This window comes from Bubalus bubalis, chromosome 5 (assembly GCF_019923935.1).
Source record: "Bubalus bubalis isolate 160015118507 breed Murrah chromosome 5, NDDB_SH_1, whole genome shotgun sequence".
NCBI classification, from domain to species: Eukaryota; Metazoa; Chordata; class Mammalia; order Artiodactyla; family Bovidae; genus Bubalus; species Bubalus bubalis.
This window is the reverse complement of record NC_059161.1, coordinates 105,254,953-105,278,241: the sequence shown is the minus strand read 5'-3', so window position 1 is coordinate 105,278,241 and position 23,289 is coordinate 105,254,953. Positions and strand designations below refer to the sequence as shown.

The following is a 23,289-nucleotide window of genomic DNA, read 5'->3' as shown; positions in this document are numbered from 1 at the left end:
TTCACATCAGGTGGTCAAAGTATTGGAGCTTCAGCTTCAGCATCATTCCTTCCAATGAATATTCAGGACTGATTTCCTTTAGGATGGATTGGTTGGATCTCCTTGCAGTCCAAGGAACTCTCAAGAGTCTTCTCCAGCACCACAGTTCAAAAGCATCAGTTCTTTGCCTGGGACCCTCCAATATGGGTGAGTGTTTTCCCACAGGAAGTAACCATGTGATGCCAGCTTGCAGTCCTTAAATTCAACTCAATTCTGATGCTATTCACTTGCAGATATGTCAGCTGCCAGGAGCAAGTCTCAGCCCCGCAAGACTTCAGGTGCCAATTGCAAGTGCAGGTCTTCAGCTGTGTTTCTGACCAAGCAGCTGTAAATCAGAGGTCCCCATCTCGCCCACCTTGATTGCCATTGATTTGCTAGCGTGGATCACAGAACTTAGGAAACCAGTTTGCTTATTAGAGTGTGTGTGTGCTCATTTGTGTCTGACTCTGCAACCTCACAGACTGTAGCCCTTCAGGCTCCTCTGTCCATGGAATTTTCCAGGCAAGAATACTGAAACAGATTGCCATTTCCTACTCCAGGAGATCTTTCCTACCCAGGGATCAAACCTAAGTCTCATGCATAGGTAGGCCGATTCTTTACCACTGCACCACTTGGGAAGCCCCACTTACTAGGTTATTGACTTACTATAAAAGAATACAACTCAGGAACAGCCAAATGGAAGAGATACACAGACTAAGGTATGTAAAAAGGGGTGTGGATCTTCTAGGCTTTTTGCCAGCCTAGGACCTTTCTGAACCCCTTCCTTTTGGGCTTTTATGCAGGCTTTGTTATATAAGTTGATTGATTAAATCATTGGCTATTAGTAATTGAACTCAATCTCCAGCCCTTCTCCCCTCCCCAAATTAAAGCTCCTACCTTTTTTTTTTTTTTTTTTACACTTCAGCAAGATCATGTCCATGTAGCTCCTATCTTTTAGTTGTCATGGTTGGTTCCTGTGGTCCCATTCTTAGGTATTTTCCAGAAGTCACCTTATTAACATAAACTCGGATGTGGTTGAAAGGTGTTTGTTATAGATATCAAGACACTCTCTCACCACTTAGGAGATTGTGAGGGTTTTAGGAACTCTGTGTCAGAAAGGGGGACAAAGACCAAATATATATTTCTTATTATAAGTCATTATATCAGAGACCCTAAAGTGGGAGCTGCCCACTAAGGGAGACAGAAAGACCGAGAAGGCCTGAGATGCTGTTCCAACCCCAAAGAACTTGTATACAGGAGAGGAATATGCATACTGTTGACGAATAGTTTCAAGGGATTAGATCTGGTCGGCAGAGTCCCTGCAAAACTATGGATGGAGGTTCATAATATTGTACAGGAGGCAGTGAAACCTTTGTTATTTGGGATTTTTCTCACATCCAAAATTGACCTAGCTCAAGTTAGATACCCTTTTGGATTCTTTATTAACACGTGTACCTTTCTTTCCCACAAGTGAATTCATGTATGAGTCTGTGGCTGATTTTTTTCCCTAAACAATACAGTTCACTCCTTCGTCCTCATCACCTTCCATACTTCACTCATTCCTACAGCTTGCGGATCCTTTTGGCCCTCACCCTCTCTTCACCCTCACTGTCACCCCCTAGTCCAAGTCACCGCTGTTGTTCAGTCGCTAAGTCTTGCCCAGCCCCCTGTGACCCCACCGACTGCAGCATGCCAGCCTTCCCTGTCCTTCACCATCTCTCAGAGCTTGCTCAAACTCATGTCTGTTGAGTCGGTGATGCCATCCTACTATCTCATCCTCTGTCATCCCTTCTCCTGCCTTCAATCTTTCCCAGCCTCAGGGTCTTTTCCAATGAGTTGGCTTTTCACATCAGGTGGCCAAACTATTGGTGTATTGGAACTTCAGCTTCAGTATCAGTCCTTCCAATGAATATTCAGGGTTGATTTCCTTTAGGATTGACTGGTTTGATCTCTTTGCAGTCCAAGAGCCTCTCCAGAGTCTTCTCCAGCACCAGTTTCTTTCTTTCCTTTTTTGAATGAGTAGGCAGAGCTAAATTTTTTTGTTGTTGTCATTCTTTTGGGCCCTGAGGCTTGCTAGATCTTAGTTCCCTGACCAGGGATTGAACCCACAACCTCGGCTGTGAAAGCTTCAAGTTTTCACCATGAGACCTCCAGGGAATTCCCCCACCATAATTTCTAAGTTTTGCCAACTGATCATTCTGCTTCCACTCTTGCCTAGAGGTAGAACCAGTTTATTCTTCGATCCATTTTTCACCAAGTGTTCAGTATGATTTTTTTTAAAAAAACGTAAGTCAAGCCATATCAGTCTGTGTTAAAAACCCTTCAGTACACTCCTGCCTTATGTAGCATGAAATTGAAGCCCTTTAACAGGCCTACAAAGTGAGGGGCATCCTCTGACTCCACTTCTTTTTCACCGATGCATGTCTCTTGATTCCTTTCTCCATCGTCAAGCCCTTTGCTGTCTCTGTCATATGTCATCTGGAGCATCCTTCCCACAGTATGTGCCCCACTGCTGCTGCTAAGTTGCTTCAGTCATGTCAGACTCTGTGCGACCCCATAGATGGCAGCCCACCAGGCTCCTGTCCCTGGGATTCTCCAGGCAAGAACACTGGAGTGGGTTGCCATTTCCTTCTCCAGTGCATGAAAGTGAAAAGTGAAAGTGAAGTCGCTCAGTCGTGTCTGACTCTTAGCAACCCCATGGACCACAGCCTACCAGGCTCCTCTGTCCATGGGATTTTCCAGGCAAGGGTACTGGAGTGGGGTGCCATTGCCTTCTCCGATGTGCCCCACTAGTACCTGCTAAAATGTCACCTCCTTAAAGAGGCTTTCCCTTAGCTCTCTTTGCACTCTATTTCTCTTGTAACCCTCATCACAATTTGTAATTATATATACATCTGTTCACTGACTTGGTCAGTCTCTCCCTCTCCTGCTGGCTCCAGAACCAAGGACCCTGCTTGTTTCAAGTATCAGTCCATCCTCAGGAGCAACCAGAGATCCAGACACACAGAAGGAACTCAGTAAATACCTGTTAAATGAAAGAACCGTGATTTAGAGTTAAGCAACTTTGGTTCAAGTACCATCTTTACTGCTTGCAGGCTGTGCCACCTTGGGGAAATCAATCAACTTTCTGAGCCTATGGCGAACATGCGGAAAATGAAGCCTGCCCTGATTATCTCATAGGATTGAAGTGAAAATCAAACGGGATGAAATAAGGTCAACTTTTTAAACTATGAACAAATGTGAGGGGTTAATTTGCTGTGGAGGTGGAGGAAACATGATGTGAGAACTTAGAATGAGAACCTACTTTCTCAAATACCTGTATGTAAAGTAGGCCTCTGTAAACTGGTCTGTCCAAGGCCTTGTTAATAATAACTGTTGATTCCTGGTCATTTCCTCCCATTATACAGCTGTAAATGGAGGGTTTTCTTGGCATACAAATTTTAGCTCTACGTACACCATCAGTTCCAGTAAATGAGTCCTTTTGAATTAAGAATGAGGAGTTTAGTGGCAGCTGCTAGCTGAAATGAAAGTTTTTTGCTAAGAACAATAAAACCTTCCCTCCCTTGCCCCTTGATCTGCTTGGCTTAGTTTGCTGGTGATGGCTGGGGTGTGGTATTTACAGAAAAGTTAAGAAAAGTGCAGGAGGTGGCCTTTGCGCTGGATGCCTACGTGGTGTAAATAATCCTCTTTTAATCACAGTCTAAACATGTTCCTAAAACAAGATGTTGGTGCCAAAAAGAATTCCAGGAGGCATTACTATGATGGTGGGGGGCTTGGAAGGGGGAGTAGGGATGAGTGGGTTAAATAATAGAATCATCAGCCCCACTGGGTTTGGGCAGGGGGGTGGGGTACACACTTTTGTTGTGTGGATTACCAAAGAAAGAATTGAAACTTCGCTTTTCCTTTTAATAATCACCTTACTGTAATAGTACTTCTGCTGTTTAAACTGTAAAGAATGTGGTCCTGTTTTCTCCTTCACAACACATCTATACAAACACATTGGATTTTTTTTAAAAGAAATAATTTATTGGCGGATAGTTTTAGATATCTACAAAGCTGCAAGAATAGTACAGAGTTCCTGTATCATCACTTATCTTCCCTAATGTCAGCATCTCACTATGGTACATTTGTCACAGTTAAAAAGTGATATTGGTATATTATTATTATTATCAACTAAAATCAATGCTCTATTCAGATTGCCTTAGTTTTACCTACTGTCCTTTTTCTGTCCTGGGATCATATTTGATTGGGATCGTTTTGCTTGTTTGTTGTTTAAATGTTTTTTAAAAATTTTCTATGAAAGTATAGTTAATTTACAATGTTATATTTGTTTCTGTGTTTAGCAAAGTGATTTAGTTCTAGTTATACATGTATCTATTCTTTTTCAAATTGTTTTCCCATTTAGGTTATTAGAGAATATTGAGTTTCCTGTGCTATACAGTAGGTTCTTGTTGATTATGTATTTTAAATATAGTAGTATGTGTATATATAAATATAGTAGTATGGGCTTCCCTGGTAGGTCAGATGGTAAAGAATCTGCCTGCAATGTGGGAGACCTGGGTTCGATCCCTGGATTGGGAAGATTCCCTGAAGGAGGGCATAGCAACCCACTCCAGTATTCTTGCCTGGAGAATCCCCATGGACAGAGAAGCCTGGTGGGCTGCGGCCCATGGGGTCACAGAGAGCAGAGAGTGGGACACAACTGAATGACCAAGCACAAGTGTATGTCAAGTCCAAACTCCCAGTTTATCCCTACTCCCCATCTTTCCCCTGGTTGGGATTGTTTTTGCATCAACATCAAAGTCATTAAAAAAAAAAAAAAAACACAAATGTAAAAACAGGGAAACAATTTTTTTTTTTTTTTTTTTGAGAGCATAAGTTTGCAGGCTTACAGATCTTTGCCAGGAAAACCATTTCTTTTTTGTGTTTTAAGCCACACCATACAGCATGCAAGGATCTTAGTTCCCCAACCAGGGATCGAACCTGTGCCCCCTGCATTGGGAGTGTGGAGTCTTAACCACTGGACAGCCAGGTAGGTTCCATAAAAATCTTTTTTTTTTTATTAATTTATTTGTTTTTAATTGGAAGATAATAGAAAAATCTTTTTATAGTTATTTAACATCATCTTTCCAAATTCAGACTGTGGGTCTCCAGCTAAAGACACTTTTTAAAAGAAAGCATGAAAATCTACCTGCAGGACCCTACGTAGAGGCTGCGATTATTAGTGGAGTGAGGAGAAGGAGCGGAGACTTGGTTCTATGGTGCCGCTGCCCTTAGTGGAAAGAGATTGTGCTGGAGTCTCTGCCATCTCAGTAATTAGGTGAAAGTTATACACCCTCATTTTCTTGTTCTTTGCATGCAGGTATTGATGCTTCCATGGGGGTTTGTAGTAAAGGTTAGTTGCAAAGTAAATGAAAGCGTTAGCAATATGCCCTGCATACTAGGACTTAGTAGCCATTGTGGTTATTCTTTTATATTTAAAGAAAGGGAGCAAGGCATTTTGGAAATGTTTTACTCAGGGACTGCTTGTTTCAGTTCATTGCCACTGAATAAAAACACCTTAACATCACTGACTACAAACACACCGAGCCACATTCTTCCCTCTATATGGTTTCCTCTTCCTACGCCATAAAAATCATACCATCCTTCAAGACTTGGGGCAGATTTCTCCACAAAACATTCTCAGATGATCTCAATGCTGAAAAAAGGGGATAACCAGGAAGATCTATGAGTCTGTTCCCTCATCTGTAAAATGGGATTTAAAATAGTCATGGTGGATTAAAGGAAATAATGTACATAAAATGCTAATCACCACATGTAGCACAGAGTACGATCCTCTGAAATAACCAACAGTAACAGCAACAATAATAATAGCTTTTATTTAAGACAGAGGCAGTGAGAATGGAAGGAACAGTAGAAAATCTCTCAAGGACTTACATACCAGGACACACCTTGGAGGTTGATCCCTTGTATGGAATGGATGAGAGGAAGAGATCGGGAATGGCACTTGTCTCTAATTTTTGAGCAAGAGAAATGAAGGCTTTCTTGGAGTTATGGGCAAGACTTTGGTGAAGTTTTTTAATTGTTGTTTTGTTTTTGCTTTGTTTGAATGGAGTGTTGCAACTAGAAAATATGCCCGTGGTCCTGGGCATGGTGGAATTTAACAGGTTCTTAGGATACCTGAGGGCAGGTATCCAAAGACTGCTGGCTGTCTGTGTCTGGAGCTGAGGAGAGAGATGTCTGAGTGCCAGGTTGGGGTGTGATAGCTTATGGTGAAAGATGTTGGATTTGTGATCTCCAAAGAAGAAGATTTAGCTTCGGGACCAGGGACCAGGCTTGATCACACAAGAGCTTTTGTGTAGCAGAGTTTTATTAAAGTGAAAAAGGAACAAAGAAAGCTGACATAGACATCAGAAGGGGGACGGACAGTGCCCCCACTGTCTAGTCTTAGCAAGGGAGCTATATACTTTTTAACTGGTTTTACAATAAGTCAAAAGAATGTCTCAAGGTTGTAAAGATCTTGCTAGACCCACTCCCACAACTTACATTTTAAGATGACAGGAGTAGTCAGAAGTTTCTTGTTAAGGAGAAACATGTCCTCGAGCAGGATACATTCTCATATTGACTAAGACAAAGCAATGTAGAAAAAAAGGTTTGTCCTTTTCTCCTCCTTGAGAACTCCACACCCCTATCTCCTCCTGGGGAACCCTGGACTTCTTATCAACTTCCCTGGGAATTGACTCTCTCAGGTGCCCCATCAAACCAGAGAGAGGGGGAGATCGCTGGAGTAACTTGTAAAGGAAGTGGCATCAAGGACTAAGGATAAAAACCTTGGGAAACATCTACGTTAAGAGAAATACAGAGGGTGACGAGCCCAGGGATGAGGCTTCTCCAGCTTGAGGGCCTGAGAGACATCTGGCAGTAGCTAGAGGGGGACAGAAGAGGAACGAGATTTTTCAGGGCACATTGCAGGGAACGTCACGTATCTATGCTGATAGGGAGGTGCTAGTGAGAAAGATGGGCTGAAGATGGATCGAGGATTCCTGGAGGGAAGGGAAGAATTGACAGAGGAGTGAGCGAACTGAAGACCTGGGGAAGGCACCAGCTGGGGTTGCATCTGAGTTTTTAAGTGGGGGTGGTTGAGCTTAGCCAAATATTAGGTTGGCCAAAAATTTCACTCGGGTTTTTCTGTACGATCTTATGGAAAAGCCTGAACAAGCTTTTTGACCCCACCCGGTAGTTCCTTTCCATCTCTCCTCTAGTAAAACACTTTGTGTGTTTAAAGGATGAACTCTCCAAGTGTGATGTGGGTCCCTTGGGCACCCCCGAGAGCCTCCCATAGCCACACAGTGGGATTTTCTGTACAACAGAGGCTGCATGTGCCGTGGTGTCTCCTCACGGCTAATGGGAGTCTTGTGTTTCTTAGAATTTTCTAAGGTGGTGAATTTAGATTTATGTACATGTTTAGTGATTAACTTAGTTTTTTTCTCAGTACTTCTGTTGTGCTTTTACAGCTGCCTTCAGTTATACCTGCTATGACGTCTGTAACCTTATTATCATCCAGTAAATTGCTGTTTTGAAATTCCCATATTTTCCTTGCATCTATGCAGAAACATAAGAAGTACAGGTGGTTGTCTTGTTTAGCAATAATATTTTTAAATTTTTGGAAAATATTCCACTCTGTAAGATTCTGCCAAAACTACTATTATTTTATAATTTTATATTTTATTTTAAAATAAAAGAAAATGTGCAATATATTTTTCTTATATTTAAGGGTGAATTTGTTGACTTTTGAAATGGAGACTAAAAGAGTCACTTTCTCAGTCCATCGCTGCACTGTCTACTTCTGAAGATGCTAAAACCGATAAAACTGACATATAGGAAGTTCAAGAAAGGCAGGAATATACTACTCCCATTTCCCACAAAAACAAACATGAAAATTGGATGAAACAGTAGAAAAAGAAAGAAAATATGGTAAAAGTTAATTTTGTAATATTTGACCTTTCTAGTTTTATACAACAGACCATTTGGGAATAGTAGTATGGTTCCAATTAAATTGTACATCATTCTGAGATCAATCATTCAGACTATAAAGAAAGGAACTGAATTGCCTTTTTAAAACAAAAACAAAAGACACTGTTTGAAAATTAAGAACAGTTTGTTACAGATTTTCAGACTAGAAACAGAAAGGCCACTGGAGTAACTCACTGAGTAACTTAGCGTCTTGCATTAGCTAAGGAACTACCCTCTACCGCTGAGAGACTAATTAAAACCCTGTAAAGCCGACAATGCTGAACACCTGCTGGATGAACAGTCAGTAAAAGAAATCATGATGGTGCCCATTTCCAATGATAGAGTAACTCATCAAAGACAGAGTTAATAAATCATCTGCAAAACTGTACTTTTGCTTTGAAAATGGATAGATCTGCACAACTGCCCAGACATCCTGTTCTGTATTACTTAGTATTCAAAACAGATAATCATCAAAGAATATCTGGAAATGCTTGACAACAGACATAAAGGTTGCTGAAATATTTAAAGTGTTGAATACCTTTTTGAATCTTAGGTTTTATTCAACTACCACCTTGACGTTTTTAGTGACAGCTCAAAGCTGGTTGTTGGTAGAAGTGCTGGCACCCTGGCACAAATCGAGGCAGGGGTGCTAAACTACGCCAGTGGTCATTGCTTTCTCTGCTGTCTTTTGCCCAAAGACAGCCAGTTTCCATTAAGAATGTGCTTGGTGGGGCAGGAAAAATAATTAATGTTATCAAATTCCAATGCTTATAATCCTTTTAGTGCCTTGTATGATGACAGGGGAAGTGTGCATGAAGCATTTCTGCTACATCCCGAAATGTGATGGTTATTTAAGGAAAAGCACTTGTGCGGTTAAATAGCCACGTTTTTCGTGAGACTTCATTTTTTAAAAATATTTATTTATATTTATTTGGCTGTACTGGGTCTTAGTTGTGACATGTGGCATCTAGCTCTCTGACCAGGGATCGAACTCAGGCCCCCTGCTTTGAGAGCATGGAGTCCTAGCCACTGGACCACCAGGGAAGTCCCCAAGACTCCATTTTTTTAAAGATTTATTTTATTTTTGGCTGTGCCGGGTCTTCATTGCTGTGCATAGGGGCTACTCTCTAGCTGCAGCGCCCAGGCCTCTCATTGCGATGGCTTCTCTTGTTGCAGAGCGCAGGCTCTAGAGCTCAGGCTCAGTAGTTGTGGCACGAGGGCTTCAGTTGCTCCATGGCATGTGGGATCTTCGTGGACCAGGGATCAAACCCATGTCCCCAGTAGGCAGATTTGTATCCACCGACCGCTAGGGAAATCCCGAAAGGAATTTGGATTTCAAATTGCTACTAACCTTTAAAAAATAGTGCTTGTCCAGTTTTGCTGTTATTGTATCAAAGAAGAGCCATAGTCACATAAGGTTAATCAAATACTTCTCCTTTTCCAATTGCGTATTTCTATGAAGCCAAGTTTTCTTCCTATTGCAACAGATTGTAGCAATAGATAATTCAGCTGTCTCCTATAAAGCCAATCATTAAAAAGCTTTGCAGTAATCTAAAGTGTCACTCTTCTAACTTTTTTGTTTTGTATATTTCAATATTTATCTTTTTAAAATATGGTGTTTATATGACTATTTAACAAAATTGTTTTAAAATGAAGTAATAAGCATTTATTACTTCCATTTGTTACTCTAAGATTCCCTGGAGGAAGGCCGGGTAACACTCGAGTATTCTTACCTGGAGAATCCCATGGGCAGAGGAGCCTGGTGGGCCACACAGTCCATAGGGTCACAGAGTTGTTCCCACTGAAGTGACTTCACAGCAAGCACAATAAACATTTAAATTTTTTCTCAGTCTTAATTTCTTACACCAAAAGTATTAATAGATAAAACACACAGAAACAAAAAAAAATCTGTTAGATGTTCAATGATTTTTAACAGTGTAAAGGCTACTGTAAGGCACTGCAGTTTGAGGATCACTGGTTTAGGTTCAGGGAGTAGGGCTAGTGATAAGAGAGATTTGGGTGGATAAGAAAAGTTTTTAAATAGCCATTAATTTTTTTTCTTATAACTGCAGAATATTAAAAAGCCTAAAACTCTATTAAGTGTACCTGTTGGTTGGAGTTTGGTTAAATGAGTTTTTACCGGTTTAGTCAAGGAAGCAGGATGGTGTATTCATGTTAGAGGCACCTGAATTTGGATTCTGGCTGAGGTAAGCAGGGGGAAATTACCAAAAACTCCTGGCCTCGGTTTATCCGTCTGTAATGTGGGATAATAATTTCTAAGTTAGACGGGTTACTGTGAGGATAAAACTTCTTGTAAATCTTTGCTAAAGTGTGATCTGTGGACTAACAAGGGTGAGTGAAAGTTGCTCAGTCGTGTCTGACTCTTTGCGACCCCATGGGTTATACAGTCCTTGGAATTCTCCAGGCCAGAATACTGGAGTGGGGGCCTTTCCCCTTCTTCAGGGGATCTTCCCAACTCAGGGATCGAACCCAAGTCTCCCGTATTGTGGGCAGATTCTTTACCGGCTGAGACACCAGGGAAGCCCAAGAATACTGGAGTGGGTAACCTATCCCTTCTCCAGTGGATTTTCCCAACCTAGGAATCGAACTGGGCTTTTCTTCATGGCAGGCAGATTCTTTACCAACTGAGCTGTCAGGTAAGCCCTTAACAGGAGTTAGCAATGCTAAATACTCTGAATCATGATCCGTATTTTAATGAGATCCCCAGGTGATCTTATGCTCCTTAAAGTTTGAGAAGCACTAATGTGTAAGGCCCCTAGCAGAATGCATGCCTGTCACAGGTGCTCAAAACAAAACAAAACAAAACAAAAATTTTCCTGTTAGTATTTACTATTCTTCAGTTTATAACTATTTTAGTCTTTTGGACTGAAGTAATTGGTTTGGTTTTTAAAAACACATCTGACCAGTTAATTTAGTGTTTTTCTTTTACTTTATTAAATGGTACCCCACTCCAGTACTCTTGCCTGGAAAATCCCATGGATGGAGGAGCCTGGTGGGCTACAGTCCATGGGATCGCTAAGAGTCGGACACGACTGAGTGACTTCACTTTCACTTTTCACTTTCATGCACTGGAGAAGGAAATGGCAACCCACTCCAGTGTTCTTGCCTAGAGAATCCCAGGGACGGGGGAGCCTGGTGGGCTGCTGTCTATGGGGTCGCACAGAGTCGGTACACGACTGAAGCGACTTAGCAGCAGCAGCAGCAGCAGCCCTTCAACTCATTTGAAAGATTTAGAGCTTTCAGACATATGGTTTAGACTCTAGAGGGTCTCCATCCCTCCTTTTAATTTATTTATGTACTCAACACATATCAAACACCTAATATGTGTTAGGGACTATGCGTAACACTAGGTACTCACCCTTGTGAAGTTCTGCTAAAGGAGTTACTTAGAGCCAAAATGTGCCATTTGTAATCCTCAGGAAGTAAAACTTTGTGCATGTAGAGGAATAGCATACATTAAAAAAAAAAAAAAAATTCCAGAGTATTTTTTTTTCCTTTTCTGGATTGTCTTAGCTTTTATTTTATTTTTAAATTTCATTTGCATTTATTTTTTGCGACATTATTCCCGGACTGTAAGTTTTTTTTCTTCCGTTTCTTCTGGAATCTTTTTCTTCTGTGTAGCCTCCTCTTCTGGTTTAGGAACAGTCTGTTCTTTTTCAGTTAGGATCGTTTCAGTGTGGCAGGGAGAGCTCAAGTACAGGTTAATCCTACCGTGAGCCCCTATTTTGTGGCCTTTGTTCACCTGGATGTGCTCAATAAGCAGAGAATCTACATCTAAGCCCTTCAGTCCAGCTTTACTCTCTGCATTTTTTAGCATGTGCAGTAAAAATCCAGCGCTCTTTCTGGGCCACAGACCCTGTGTCCAGCCCCACTGCTTGGCCTGTGCACACCTACCAACTCCAACCTACCGACAATGGAATGGCACATGTCACTTCTGTAGAGTGACATCCTTCAGATACTTGGTGACTTTTCAGATACCCTTAAGGACATGGGCGGTTTCATGAATGTTCTTAAAGGGAACACAAGGATTTGAACCTCTGCTTTGCTTGATTTTGTGGGGTATTCTGGGTCAAGTGAATAGCACATCATTTTTAGAGGTCACCTAGGGCTGCTTACCCCAAAAGTTAACTTTTATTAACATAGAAAAAAACTTTATTTACATCACAGAATACTCTTTGGTTTGAATTTTACATGGCCTTATGATAATATTGCTTACCTCAGGGACTTCCCTGGTAGCCTAGTGGTTAAGACTCTGGGCTTTTACTGTCCTGGCATCAGTTCAGTCGCTGGAGAGGAAACTGAGATCCTGCAAACCACATCACACACACATACACACACACATGCACACACACACATATTTCTTACCTCAAGTTTTTTCACTTGTCTGCCATAATTTTGACCATTACTGGAATTTTAAATCTTCGAACATGTGAGTTATTTTTCCAATACTGAAATATTACTGAAATTCTGTACCTATTGAACAACTCCCTATTTCCCTATGACCCCAGCTCTTCAACTGTAATTTTACTTTTTGTTTTTATGAATGTGGCTATATTAGATACCTCATATAAGTATGATGATATGGTATTTGCCTTTTTACTCCTAGCTTATTTCACTTGGCATAATGTTCTTAAAATTTATTCATGTTGACATGAGAACATGTGACAGGACTCCTTTCCTTTTTAAAGTGGAATAATATTCCATTGTGTGTGTATACCACTTTTTCTCTATTTATCCATTGATAGATATTTGGGTTGCAAAAGCTGTTGTGAATAATGGGAGTGATGTGAACACGAATACCTCTTGACTATTAAAGATAATGCTGGTATGCACATGGGTGTGCCGCTAGACTACTTTGATGTAGACATGAATCCATCCCCATGCTGGCAAATAGTTCTTGACTGTAAGTAATAACTGCAGGCTTGAACTGGCAGAGAGGGAAAGGTGGGCCATTTCTGGTCAAGATTCCATCTCTAGATATCCCTCCAGGCAACAGCAGAGAAAAGGAGAAAATAGCCTGAATTATTCAGAGCAGAAAGGGTTTCTGGTCTGAAAAATTGCATGCCTACTGTATGCAGGACACCATGCTAACATTTTCATATGTGTTGAGGGGGAAATGTGGGATATTTCTTGAAGTAAGATAATTATGATAGTTAAGATCAGTTTTGCTCCAAATTCCCATGGCACTGAAGTGATCCCCAGTGTCACGCATGGGCCCAGCAGGGGAGAATATCCTAACCTTAGCATGGAGGGGGCTTGTTTTTTTTTTTTTTCTGAAAAGAGAGTTGAGAATAAAATATATTCAAATTTCAAATATAATACAAACTACTGAAATTTAAGCTTGACAACTTCTTTCCAGGCTGTCGGAGTATCAGTTCAGTTCAGTTCAGTCACTCAGTCGTGTCCGACTCTTTGTGACCCCATGGACTACAGTGCACCAGGCCTCCCTGTCCATCACCAACTCCTAGAGTTTACCCAAACTCATGTCCATTGAGTCAGTGATGCCATCCAACCACCTCATACTCTGTCGTCTCTTTCTCCTCCCACCCTCAATCTTTCTCAGCATCGGGGTCTTTTCAAATGAGTCAGTTCTTCACATGAGGTGGCCAAAGTATTGGAGCTTCAGCTTTGACACTTCACTTTTGTCAGAGTATATGTTAGCATAATAACCAACTGTGTGTCTGTGTGACCCATGTGGCAGAGATCAGTCTCTCCAAGGGCACAGAGCCTTTGCCAGTGTTCTAACTGGTGCTATTCACTGGTTGCTGGTTAAATAAATCATTGTTGCTGACAGTCCATCTTGAAAGAACTTAATTTCAGTGGGGAGCCCCAGAACCTGTATCAGGTTCCCTAGTACTGCCTGTAGATGATATTGCTAATAAAATCAGTTCCTACACAAAAATCAAAGCCAGCTTCAAGCTTTCCTGAGGACTAGGAAAATATGCCTTCAAGGAGGGAAAGAAAAACCATTGCAAACTTGAACCATTTAAAGTGACTTTCATTGATTTATTTTAGTCTATCAGTTCAGTCCCCAGAGTAGGGGAGAAGGATGACTCCAGACTCAATTTGTTGGTGTTACTTCACTGGAGCTATTTTACTTGTAACCATAGTGAATTTGGCTATTTTATGGTAGGGCTTCCCTGGTGGGTCAGATGGTAAAGAATCTGCCTGCAATGCAGGAGACACAGGTTCGATCCCTGGGTCAGGAAGATCCCCTGGAGAAGGAAATGGCTACCTACTCCAGTATTCTTGCCTGGAAAATCCCATGGATAGAAGAGCCTGGTGGGCTATAGTCCATGGGGTGGCAAAGAGTTGGTAACTGACCAACTAACACAACAATGGTTCAGGGAAGCAGAAAAGGCACTGGCCTGGGAGTCAAAAATGGCTTCTAGTCCTAGCTTGACCTCTAACTAATTGGGTGCTTTAGACATGTGCCTGTCCCTCTGGAATATGAGCATACCTTCTGTAAATTCCAGCAGCCCTTGGACCATAATAGCTCCATTCCTCAGACTGGAATAGCTTTAACAATCTGTGAGTTAGCGATATTGCTTGATCATTGTGTCCATTCTACTTTTTATTTGGCATTTTTCATTTAATACATATATACATATATAAAAATTTGTACACAGTAAAAATACAAAATAAGTAATTTCTTCATAAGTTATGCAATTAAACAGCTACCTTTTTAAAGTTTAAAAAGCATTGTAAAAAAGAGAGAGGAAATCTAGTCAGTTCTTTATATCATTCATAATAACCTTGGTATAAAATATCCATACACATGTACAAAATAGTGTACAGTTCATAAAAGCTGTGCAAAGACAGCAAAGTTCCATGAAAAAAAAAATCAAAGAGGCTTGTGGGTCTCTATCTGTTCACCTCAGGCCCAATGCTCAGTGAAACACCCCCAGTCATAATAAAAGGGCATAAGGGAGAATGCTTGGTGCATATACCATAGATGCTGAAAGAGTAAAGAAAATACTTTAAAACACACAGACAGAAATACAGCTTGACTTTTCCTCCCATTTAGAGATCTCACTTCTTTGCCCAGAGAGCACTGGGAATAGGACACATGGAAAAGATTCAGTGTTTATGCAGTACCTTAGACCAGAAGGCACAGGTTTGTGGGGTGGTTTTTTTTTTTTTTTTTTTTTTTTAGTTCTTGAGCTTTCTAAGGCCATTGCTATAGAAGACTGGGTCACCAGAGTTTGGAGTTGGCTAGGATGTGGTTGCTATCTAAGATGGGGATGTAGAGGGGTCTGGGAAGTCAGGGGTCTTGAAGTTACAGGCTTGATATTGTGAGATATCCTGTCTCGGTTTCCTCCTTCATACAGGCTTTCTTACAAGGTTGCTGCTGCTGCAGCCAGTAGCGCCTGGCACACAGCTTAAGCCAGGCTGTAGGAGTGAACACCTCTACTTGTGTTTAAAATAGCTTGCAATAAAACACGATAGACAGGACCCCTTGTGGAAGAGTTAAGGCTGGGACCAAGACCTAAATTTAACTTGTGCGGAGAGGGCTGTTGAGGGAGGGGTGTAGGGGAAAGAAGTGTCGTTTGGGGTAACGGAAGGGGCCAGGGTGCCCTCGGACAAGGTGACTTCTGCAGCAGCGAGCGGCAGCGGGCCGAGTGAACACGCACCGAATCCCACCTCTCCAGTTTCAAAGCACTCGTAATCAGTACCCCGGGGGGGCGCGGGGGCTTCTAAGACACCGTGATCTCCTCCTCGCCCTCGTCGTCGTCCTCGGAGTCGGAGAAGTCCGAAGCTTTGTCAGGGCTGCCCGAGCGCGCGGGCGAGGTGGGCAGCGGCGCTTCCAGCCGCGGGTCCCGCAGGTGCCGAGGGTCGGCGGGGGCCGCGTGATAGACCAGGCGGGGGCGGGGGCTGCCGGGGCCCTCGTCCTCCTCGTCGTCATCGTCCCCGGGACCCTTCTGGCCCACGTCGCTGAGGTCCGGGTGCGGGTTGAGTTTGGTGGGAAGGGTCTGCTCGCGGCAGCCCCCGCTAGACAGGAGCTCGCGTTCCTTGGAGTTCCGCCACTTCATGCGTCGGTTCTGAAACCAGATTTTCACCTGGGGCCAAAGGGGTGAGAGCAGGGGAGAGGGGAGGTTAGCGCGGAGCCCCCGCCACCATCTTTGCCAGCTCCCCACCGCTTAAAGTGAGTTGGGACGCCACGTGGCACTTTCCATTCAGCCCCCAATCTCATCCCCGCCACCCACTTCACGCATCTCTCGCCGGGTCTTAGGGTACCTGGCCGAGGTGGGCGGGGGTGGGGTCGATGCTGAGCCCAGGAGAGACGGGGCAGGGAGAGTGGCTATCTATCGCGAGGAGCCTCCGCGAAGCCGGCTCTCGCCCCTTCCATCCTCTCTAGTCCTGACCACATCTGTACACTGGGACCTAAACGGTTTCCGAGAACCCTCCCATTTGGACCATGCCTGGCGGGAGGGGCTACGGGGAGACCGCCCTCACCTGTGAGTCTTTCAAGCCCAACTTGGCAGCCAGCTTCTTGCGGTCCGGCTTGCTGATGTACTTCTGCTTCTGGAACATCTTCTCCAGCGCCTTGCGCTGCACGTCGGAAAACACGGCTCGACGCAGCATGCCCCTGCGAGGCTTGCCGCGGGAGGCCAGTGGCCAGGAGAAGGTCCCCGGGATGGGCACGACGCTGGAGGACGCTGCGGAGGCCAGGAGTGCTAGGTGAGTGAGTGGGCGGTGTCCTGCCCCGTCCGCCCCTCCTTTGCGGCTTCCTTTGGTTTTCCTTTCTGATCCTTCGTCTCTTTAAAGCTCTCCTTTTTTTCCCCCTGGAGAATAGGCTACGAACCTACAAACCTGCGAGAGTGAAAGGCGCTTTCCGCCCAAATAACTTTCCCTGTCAACCGTGCGAACCCGGATTAGGTAAAACCACGGAAACACAGAAAACAACCCCTACGATAGCCTGTTTCGTTTTTCCATTCAGCGGTCTCAGGGAAACCAAACATGTGTGCATCAGCTAATATAGCAGGAGAAAAAAAAAGTAAGTTACAAAAGTAAAAATAAAATAGCCAGCCGAGGCCCCTTGGGTTTTCCCCCTAAGCTTTTAGCACATTGGTGGCTTTTGCATTCTTTGGATGAAAATGAGGTGCTTTACTGATTTGTTAGGAGAAAATCCGCTTTGGATTTTTTTATTTTTGGAAAAATCCAATCAGTATTCATCTTTTTTATATTAATCTTTCCTCCCCTAACCCGCAAAACGTAAAGAATTCGGCCCGAATACATGAAAAGTGGCAGCTAATTAGCACATTGACCGCTTCCCAATGGGTTTTGGCATGATAAAAGGCGGGGGTGGGGGGGTGGGGGAGAGTTTCGCTTTAAGGGAGAGAAAAAAAAAAAAAAAAAACCCAAAAGAAACAGAGACTCTAATGAAGCGTGAATGGTAATTGTGTAGTAATGAACTAACAGAAAAAGACTGAGGACAAGCAGCGAAAGCCATATATTACTGGGACAAAAGAGATTTACACTTTCAAACTAAACACAACTGCAGGCCAAGACCATTGGGAGAATACTGATGGCAGAGGCTTCTCTTCCCCGAATCATTTTCATTAAATGGACATGAAAAGCTATTTATAAAGCTCGGGTTGTTTTTGTTAGAGCATTGAGCTGGGGGAGAAAGGGAGCAAATTCCATTAGCAGCAACAGCATGAATGGTGGGGGGCGGGGGGGCGGTTGGTGAATTCTCTCTCCCCCTTTCAAAAATCAGTTGCGTGTTTCTTTCGCTGTTATTGGGAAGTGCTGTCGAGGTTTTACTCACCCCCCACCGACCATACCCAGTCTCCCTTCCCTTTATAAGAGTTCCAGTCTCCTCAGTCTTGACCAGCTGTAGAGTTTTGAGTCATCACTGGGATTGCAGGATGAAAACTTCGTGGAACCTGCTTAAGGTGTTTCTCCTTTAAACTGGGACCCAATTATGGACCTCCCTCCGACTTCCAATTTTACGAGTTCTACGGTCTTTAAAACGGTTTGGCGGTGGGGGGAGGGTATGATTTGGGAAGTCGGCCTGGAAATAGAGGGTTGGGGGTGTGGGAGGATCTGGTCCCCCTCCCCCTGGGCGACCCCAGGCATCCCACACAAGAGGGCACCCCATGTGGTCTTGTGAAAAGCCCGAAGCCCTGAATGAGTTTTAAAGAGAAATTAGCCCCGGCTGGTAGGTGTCTCTCCGCGGCTCGGAGGGGCGAGGGCTGGTCTGTGTGTGGCTGCCTGGAGGAGCTGACCAATTGGTCATGGTGCTGAAACCTTTGTGGGGAATCGTGGCCAAGTGCGCTGACTCTGTGGGAAAACGGCGGCGTGAAGGGATGCCAACAGCTCCGCGCCGGGAAGGGAACCGCCTCAAATTGGGACCATGACAATTCCTGCTAATTTGTAGAGCAGGGAATTGGTGCAAAGTGTCAAGCAGTCACTGCTTGTGCTAAATAGGGCATCAAATTGGCGCGACGGATTCGTGAATGTTGTACGTCTCGCAACCTCTGAACCAGAGCGTAACCCCGTGGGGTGGACGGAGAAATATGGCTTAGGGGCAGGGAGCGATGGGGTGGGGCTGGGGTGACTCCAGCCTCCTGAAAGGAAGGGGGACGAGACTTACCTGGGAAATAAGAAGATCTGATGAAAGGCTGGAAAGAGCCTTCAAAGTAGGGAAAGGCAAAGGTCTTGGGAGGGACACTCTGGAGCAAGGTGGGAGACGTTTCTAGGAGTGAGGGAAGGAGGAACAGAAGGAGGGAGACAGAAAGTGAATTTGATTAGGTCACCTAATTATTGTACAGGACAGTGAATACATGACATGATTACATCTTAGGCTGGTTTCAAAGGCTTCTTCCTCAATGAAAGAGTAAAATAAATGTTTCCCTAACACTGTCTCATCTGTGGAACTCTCCCCATAGTCCCCACAGTCGCTTACCCCCCTCCCCCCAATGTCATCCTAGGCGCAAACAAGATGGGTAGAACTGGAGCGGGGGAGAAAAGAATTGCAGACCCACAATACTTGTTAAGCTAGTAAATATGTTGTCTTGGGTTTAAGAAACGGGCTTCCAGAAGCTGGAGGGCAGAAACGCAGAGACCCAGGGGCGTGCGCTCGATTTCCTTGCACCAGGTACTGTGCGCGCTCAAACTGCAGGTGTTCACATTCATTCTGAGGATGGGGCGAACCTGGCGGCTTTTCTTTCTGGGAATCGTCTGGACCTACGTGTCACATTGCTTGACCTGGGTCCTCGGGGATCTTGTGTTAAGTGTGTGCGCTGCTGTGTGCGTGGGTACCCGCTGCATAAGGAAAACTGAGGCCAGGACAGAACAGCCCTCAGCGTTTTGCTTTCACTTACCGGTTCTGGGCGCCGAGGAAAGGATGGCGTTCACTCCAAACTTCAGAAACGTGGGCTCGCTGGCAGGGGAGACGGCGGTCTGCGGTGAGCCGCCCCGCCGGCTGCCCGGGCCCGGGGAGCCCAGGTCCGAGGCCCCGGTGTCTGTGAGAGCCGCAGGGGCCCCCGGCCTCGGGGGCGACATGCTGGGGGTGGGCACGCTGCCTCGGGGCAGGTAGGCGGGGGGTCGGCTGATGCGGATCAGATCCTCCACCAGGAAGCTCGAGTGACCGGAAAATGCCGACTGCAGGGACTGGGGCAGCGTTAAGGTGGGTGTGGGGCGCAAGAGGCTGGGGTACCCGGCGGGGGGCGCGAGGAGGCCAGGGAACATCATTTTAGGTGCAGGGCGGGCCGAAAAACTTCTTCCAATGGCCAGGAGGTAAATGCCTGACTTCCCACCCCTCCCACCCCCGTGGTGCCCTCTCTCTTGGGCTTAGCAAACGTCTTTAAGGAACGATCCTACTTGGGCGTCTGCGAGTCCTCCGTAGTCCTCCCGTCGCAGTGATGGTTTTATAGTGGCCTGCCCGTTAAAGCGCTTTGAAAAGTGACAGCTCTGACAATGAAGTTCAACAAAGTTCTCCACTCGAGCTTCATTCGCCGGAGGCTCTGGGCGATCTGATTGGCGCAGGGGTGCAATTTATGATTGGATTAGTCTTCATAAGCATGGCCCGCACAATGGGCCGGCAACAAAGGCTGGCGCGCATCAATTCTGCGTATCGACCGCCTCTTTGCAATACAGTGCGCCCCCAAAGCTCTCGCCAGGAGTTTTTGTTCTGGAGCAACACCCGGGCTAATTAAATGCCTATTTAGAAGTTTCAGATGACATCTTGCCTTATAGAAAAGGAATTATTTAGAGAACACACTAAATTTATTTGCAGCTCCCCTGCTGAGCCTGGAAAATAAATCAATAAATATTCATAGAAACTCATCTCCAGGCAATCAGTAAAATAATCCTCCCCCCTTGTGCAGAGGGCAATGAAAAATTTCAAGTCAATGAACATAAAAATATACTCCTTCTTCGGTCTCTGCCCTCCCTATACATTACCCTAGCTGAGGCATAAAGCAGCTGTGAGGGGTGGGTTAAATAAACGTGGGGTAGAAGAGTGCTGTTCTAAAATACTAGGGAAACTTGAAATCAATGCTTTGGAGCTATTGAATGGGCATCCCTCGGGGGTCGGAAGAGGGAGTTCTTGGTTTATTTCATGTTGGGAAACTAATTGAGAGAGTTGGTGATACCTGAACAGTAATATGATTCTCCTGCAAACCCCTGCAACTTAGAAAACAATTTTCAGTATCCTGTCTTTAGAAGTGGCACAGAGGAATGAACCACAGCTAACCCAGAGGAGGATCAGAGGGGAGCCTCGAAAAGGGGCAAGGTGGCAGGGTTCCATTTCCCAGGGCTTACCTCTGCTGGAAGCTGCCTTGTGCAAGGAGACCTGAAGGCTCTGGGTGCTCCGCTGGCTCTTTCCCAACCTCTAGGAGCCCTTGGCAGTTTCGCTTGAAACTCACAGCCTGGACTTTTAAAACCACAGCAGCAGAAGTTTGGAATTTGTCCTGAGAGGGTCCTACCCATTGCCAGCACTTCCCCGGGCATAGTTTTGCTGCTTCTTAACATCTGCAATGTACAAATGAGTGAAAACAGAGCGAAGGGCGAGGTCCCCAAAAATGTTGGCCCACACCAGGAAAGACGATTCTTACTTCATTTGGTACCTTAAATCAGAATCTTCCTGTAGATTGCACTTGGCTTTCCTCTGGGTTGGGGCTGGGGTGGTGCTCAGTCTCAATTCCGTTCCTCGGCTAGATAACAGATGTGTTAAATGTCCCATTCATTTCTTTAGTGTGGCTGAACCTCCCCAAAGAGAAGTGTGCAGCCCCGCCAGGCCGCCCTGATCCTATTAACCATGAACTAACTGTCACCTTCAGCTGGTTTTCCTTTTTGCTTTTTAACACAAAGCTTTCTCAAAAATCTTATTAACCAGCTTTATTTCTCTCGATGGTTTTGTTCAGGGCGTTTTGTGTTGATGATCTCCATGTCGCTGCTTTAACCATTCAATAAAAGTGCATCTGTGATTTATATCACATTAAACCAGAAATAGAGCCCGCTAAAGCTCTCCCTTGATTCAAATTAAAAAGTTATTTAGAGTTGGGCTTGGAGCGGAATTAATGCTCCAAGAGGACACAAGTATGGAGTTTCTGAGCCCAAGGCTGTTTATGGAGGCATTCTGGGGAGCAGGAGGTGGAAAACCACTTTCCTGAGTAAATAAATGGCTACTTAAATAGGGAAAATGCATTGCTGAAGTTAACTGGAATCCCCTGGAATTGAAAGAGAGACATATTTGAAAAACTTCAAATGTTCCTCTTTTAGAAATTTTGCCATAAAATAGGGGAGAAAAGGGTTTAAAGTATTTGAACACCTGTGTTCTCACATTGTCACAAAGTTTTCATTCCATATCATCCCTCCCACCAACTGCTTTCTGGAAGCAGAAAGACCAGCTCTGGTTTGTGCGTTCCCTCCCACCTCTCTTCTTTTTCTCCTCTTCTTCATTCTAGTCCTTTCCTCCTCGTCTCCTGTGTCCCTTCCCTTCTTCCTTCCATACCCCCGTGTTGGGATTCTCATCAAGTAAGAGGGCTCAGAGCTAGAGCTTCTGACTGCAGCCTACTGGAAGACAGTCTACTTTTGCAGGATTTTGTTCTGAGGGACAGTAAGGACTCAAAGCCAGTCTAGGGGCTTCCTAACCTCCTCCCTTCTCTAAACTTCTTCTCCATCTGGGGTATTAATATTTCCCTGGTGTAGTTTTTACAATTAGTATCATGCCGTAGACCCGCTCCTTGATCCCCACCCTTACACACACACACACACACACACACACACACACACACACACTGACCATTCTGCCTCACACTAGACTGACTACTGCTAACGTTTCTTCTTTTAAAGAGGGGGGCCTGACACTTTTTGGAAGGTGGGTCAACCCCTTGCTGCGATCCACGTGTTCTCGGCCTCCATCTCCATAGCTTCCTAAAGCATCCCTAAGGCGCCAAAGAGGAAAAGTGAGGGCGGGGTGAGCGCTGGCGCCCGTGAAAAGGCAAAGTAAATCCCAAGGAAGCAAGAAATCAGACGAAAGGATCTTACTTGAAGTGATCTCCTTGAACGCGTCTTTTCAAACTCCGCCATAGCCTAGGGGGCTGCGCGGTGCGGCGTGGCGCTGCGTCTAAGACCTGTGACTAATGCCGTTTGACCTGGGCCCACGGGGTTTTGTGCGTCCTGCCATTCATTGTAATGTCGTTATCTTCCAGTTTATTTCAGAGAAGTCATTTGCATCCCTCTCTCCCAGAACGGGGTTTTCTGTTTCTCTTTCTGGGGAAAAGAGAGAATCGGAGGCTTGGATTGGGGTGAAGGCCCTCGTCTGTGCCGAGGGCGCACCGCTCGCCTGGGGAGGCCTCGGCAGAGGGAGCCGGGGCTCCCGGGGCCTCCCGGCCAAAGCTGTCCGAGCCTCCCTGGGCAGGCAGGAAGGACTCCTGGAACCCGTCTGGGGTTTCCACCCCACCCCTACCCCCGGGGGCCATGGAGAGAGGGCGGTCCCTACCCCACGCTCGGAGCTCTCTGGCCACTGCGCGCCCTCTCCAAAGTGGGTCTCACCGCGAGCGCCAGCCCGGGTAGGCACAGGCCACCCGTGGGGAGGTGAAGGGTCTGCAAAGTAAAGAGTGACTTCAGATTCCTTGCCCTCCGAAAAGATAACGAACGTGGCTTCGGGAAGACTGGGACCCCAAGTTCACACTTTTTGCCAGAGTTCAAAGCTGTGGAGCTCCCAACGGGAGCTTCCAACCAAGAGTGCTTTGCAAGTTGGCAGGCTGGCGGGCTGCTGCGGCA

The 23,289-nt window shown here is 45.1% G+C and overlaps 1 protein-coding gene across 1 annotated transcript; it reads right to left on the bottom strand.

Moving 5' to 3' along the window:
* Positions 1–14,608: 14,608 nt before the first annotated feature.
* On the bottom strand, positions 14,609–19,816 carry DBX1 (developing brain homeobox 1). The gene is made up of 4 exons (XM_006046244.4): positions 19,383–19,816; positions 18,653–18,754; positions 16,510–16,712; positions 14,609–16,112 (listed from the first exon to the last, which is right to left on the bottom strand). Exons 1-4 carry the CDS (start codon positions 19,750–19,752, stop codon positions 15,750–15,752), a joined length of 1,038 nt encoding a protein of 345 aa, XP_006046306.1. The 5' UTR covers positions 19,753–19,816; the 3' UTR covers positions 14,609–15,749.
* Between the last annotated feature and the right edge of the window lie 3,473 nt (positions 19,817–23,289).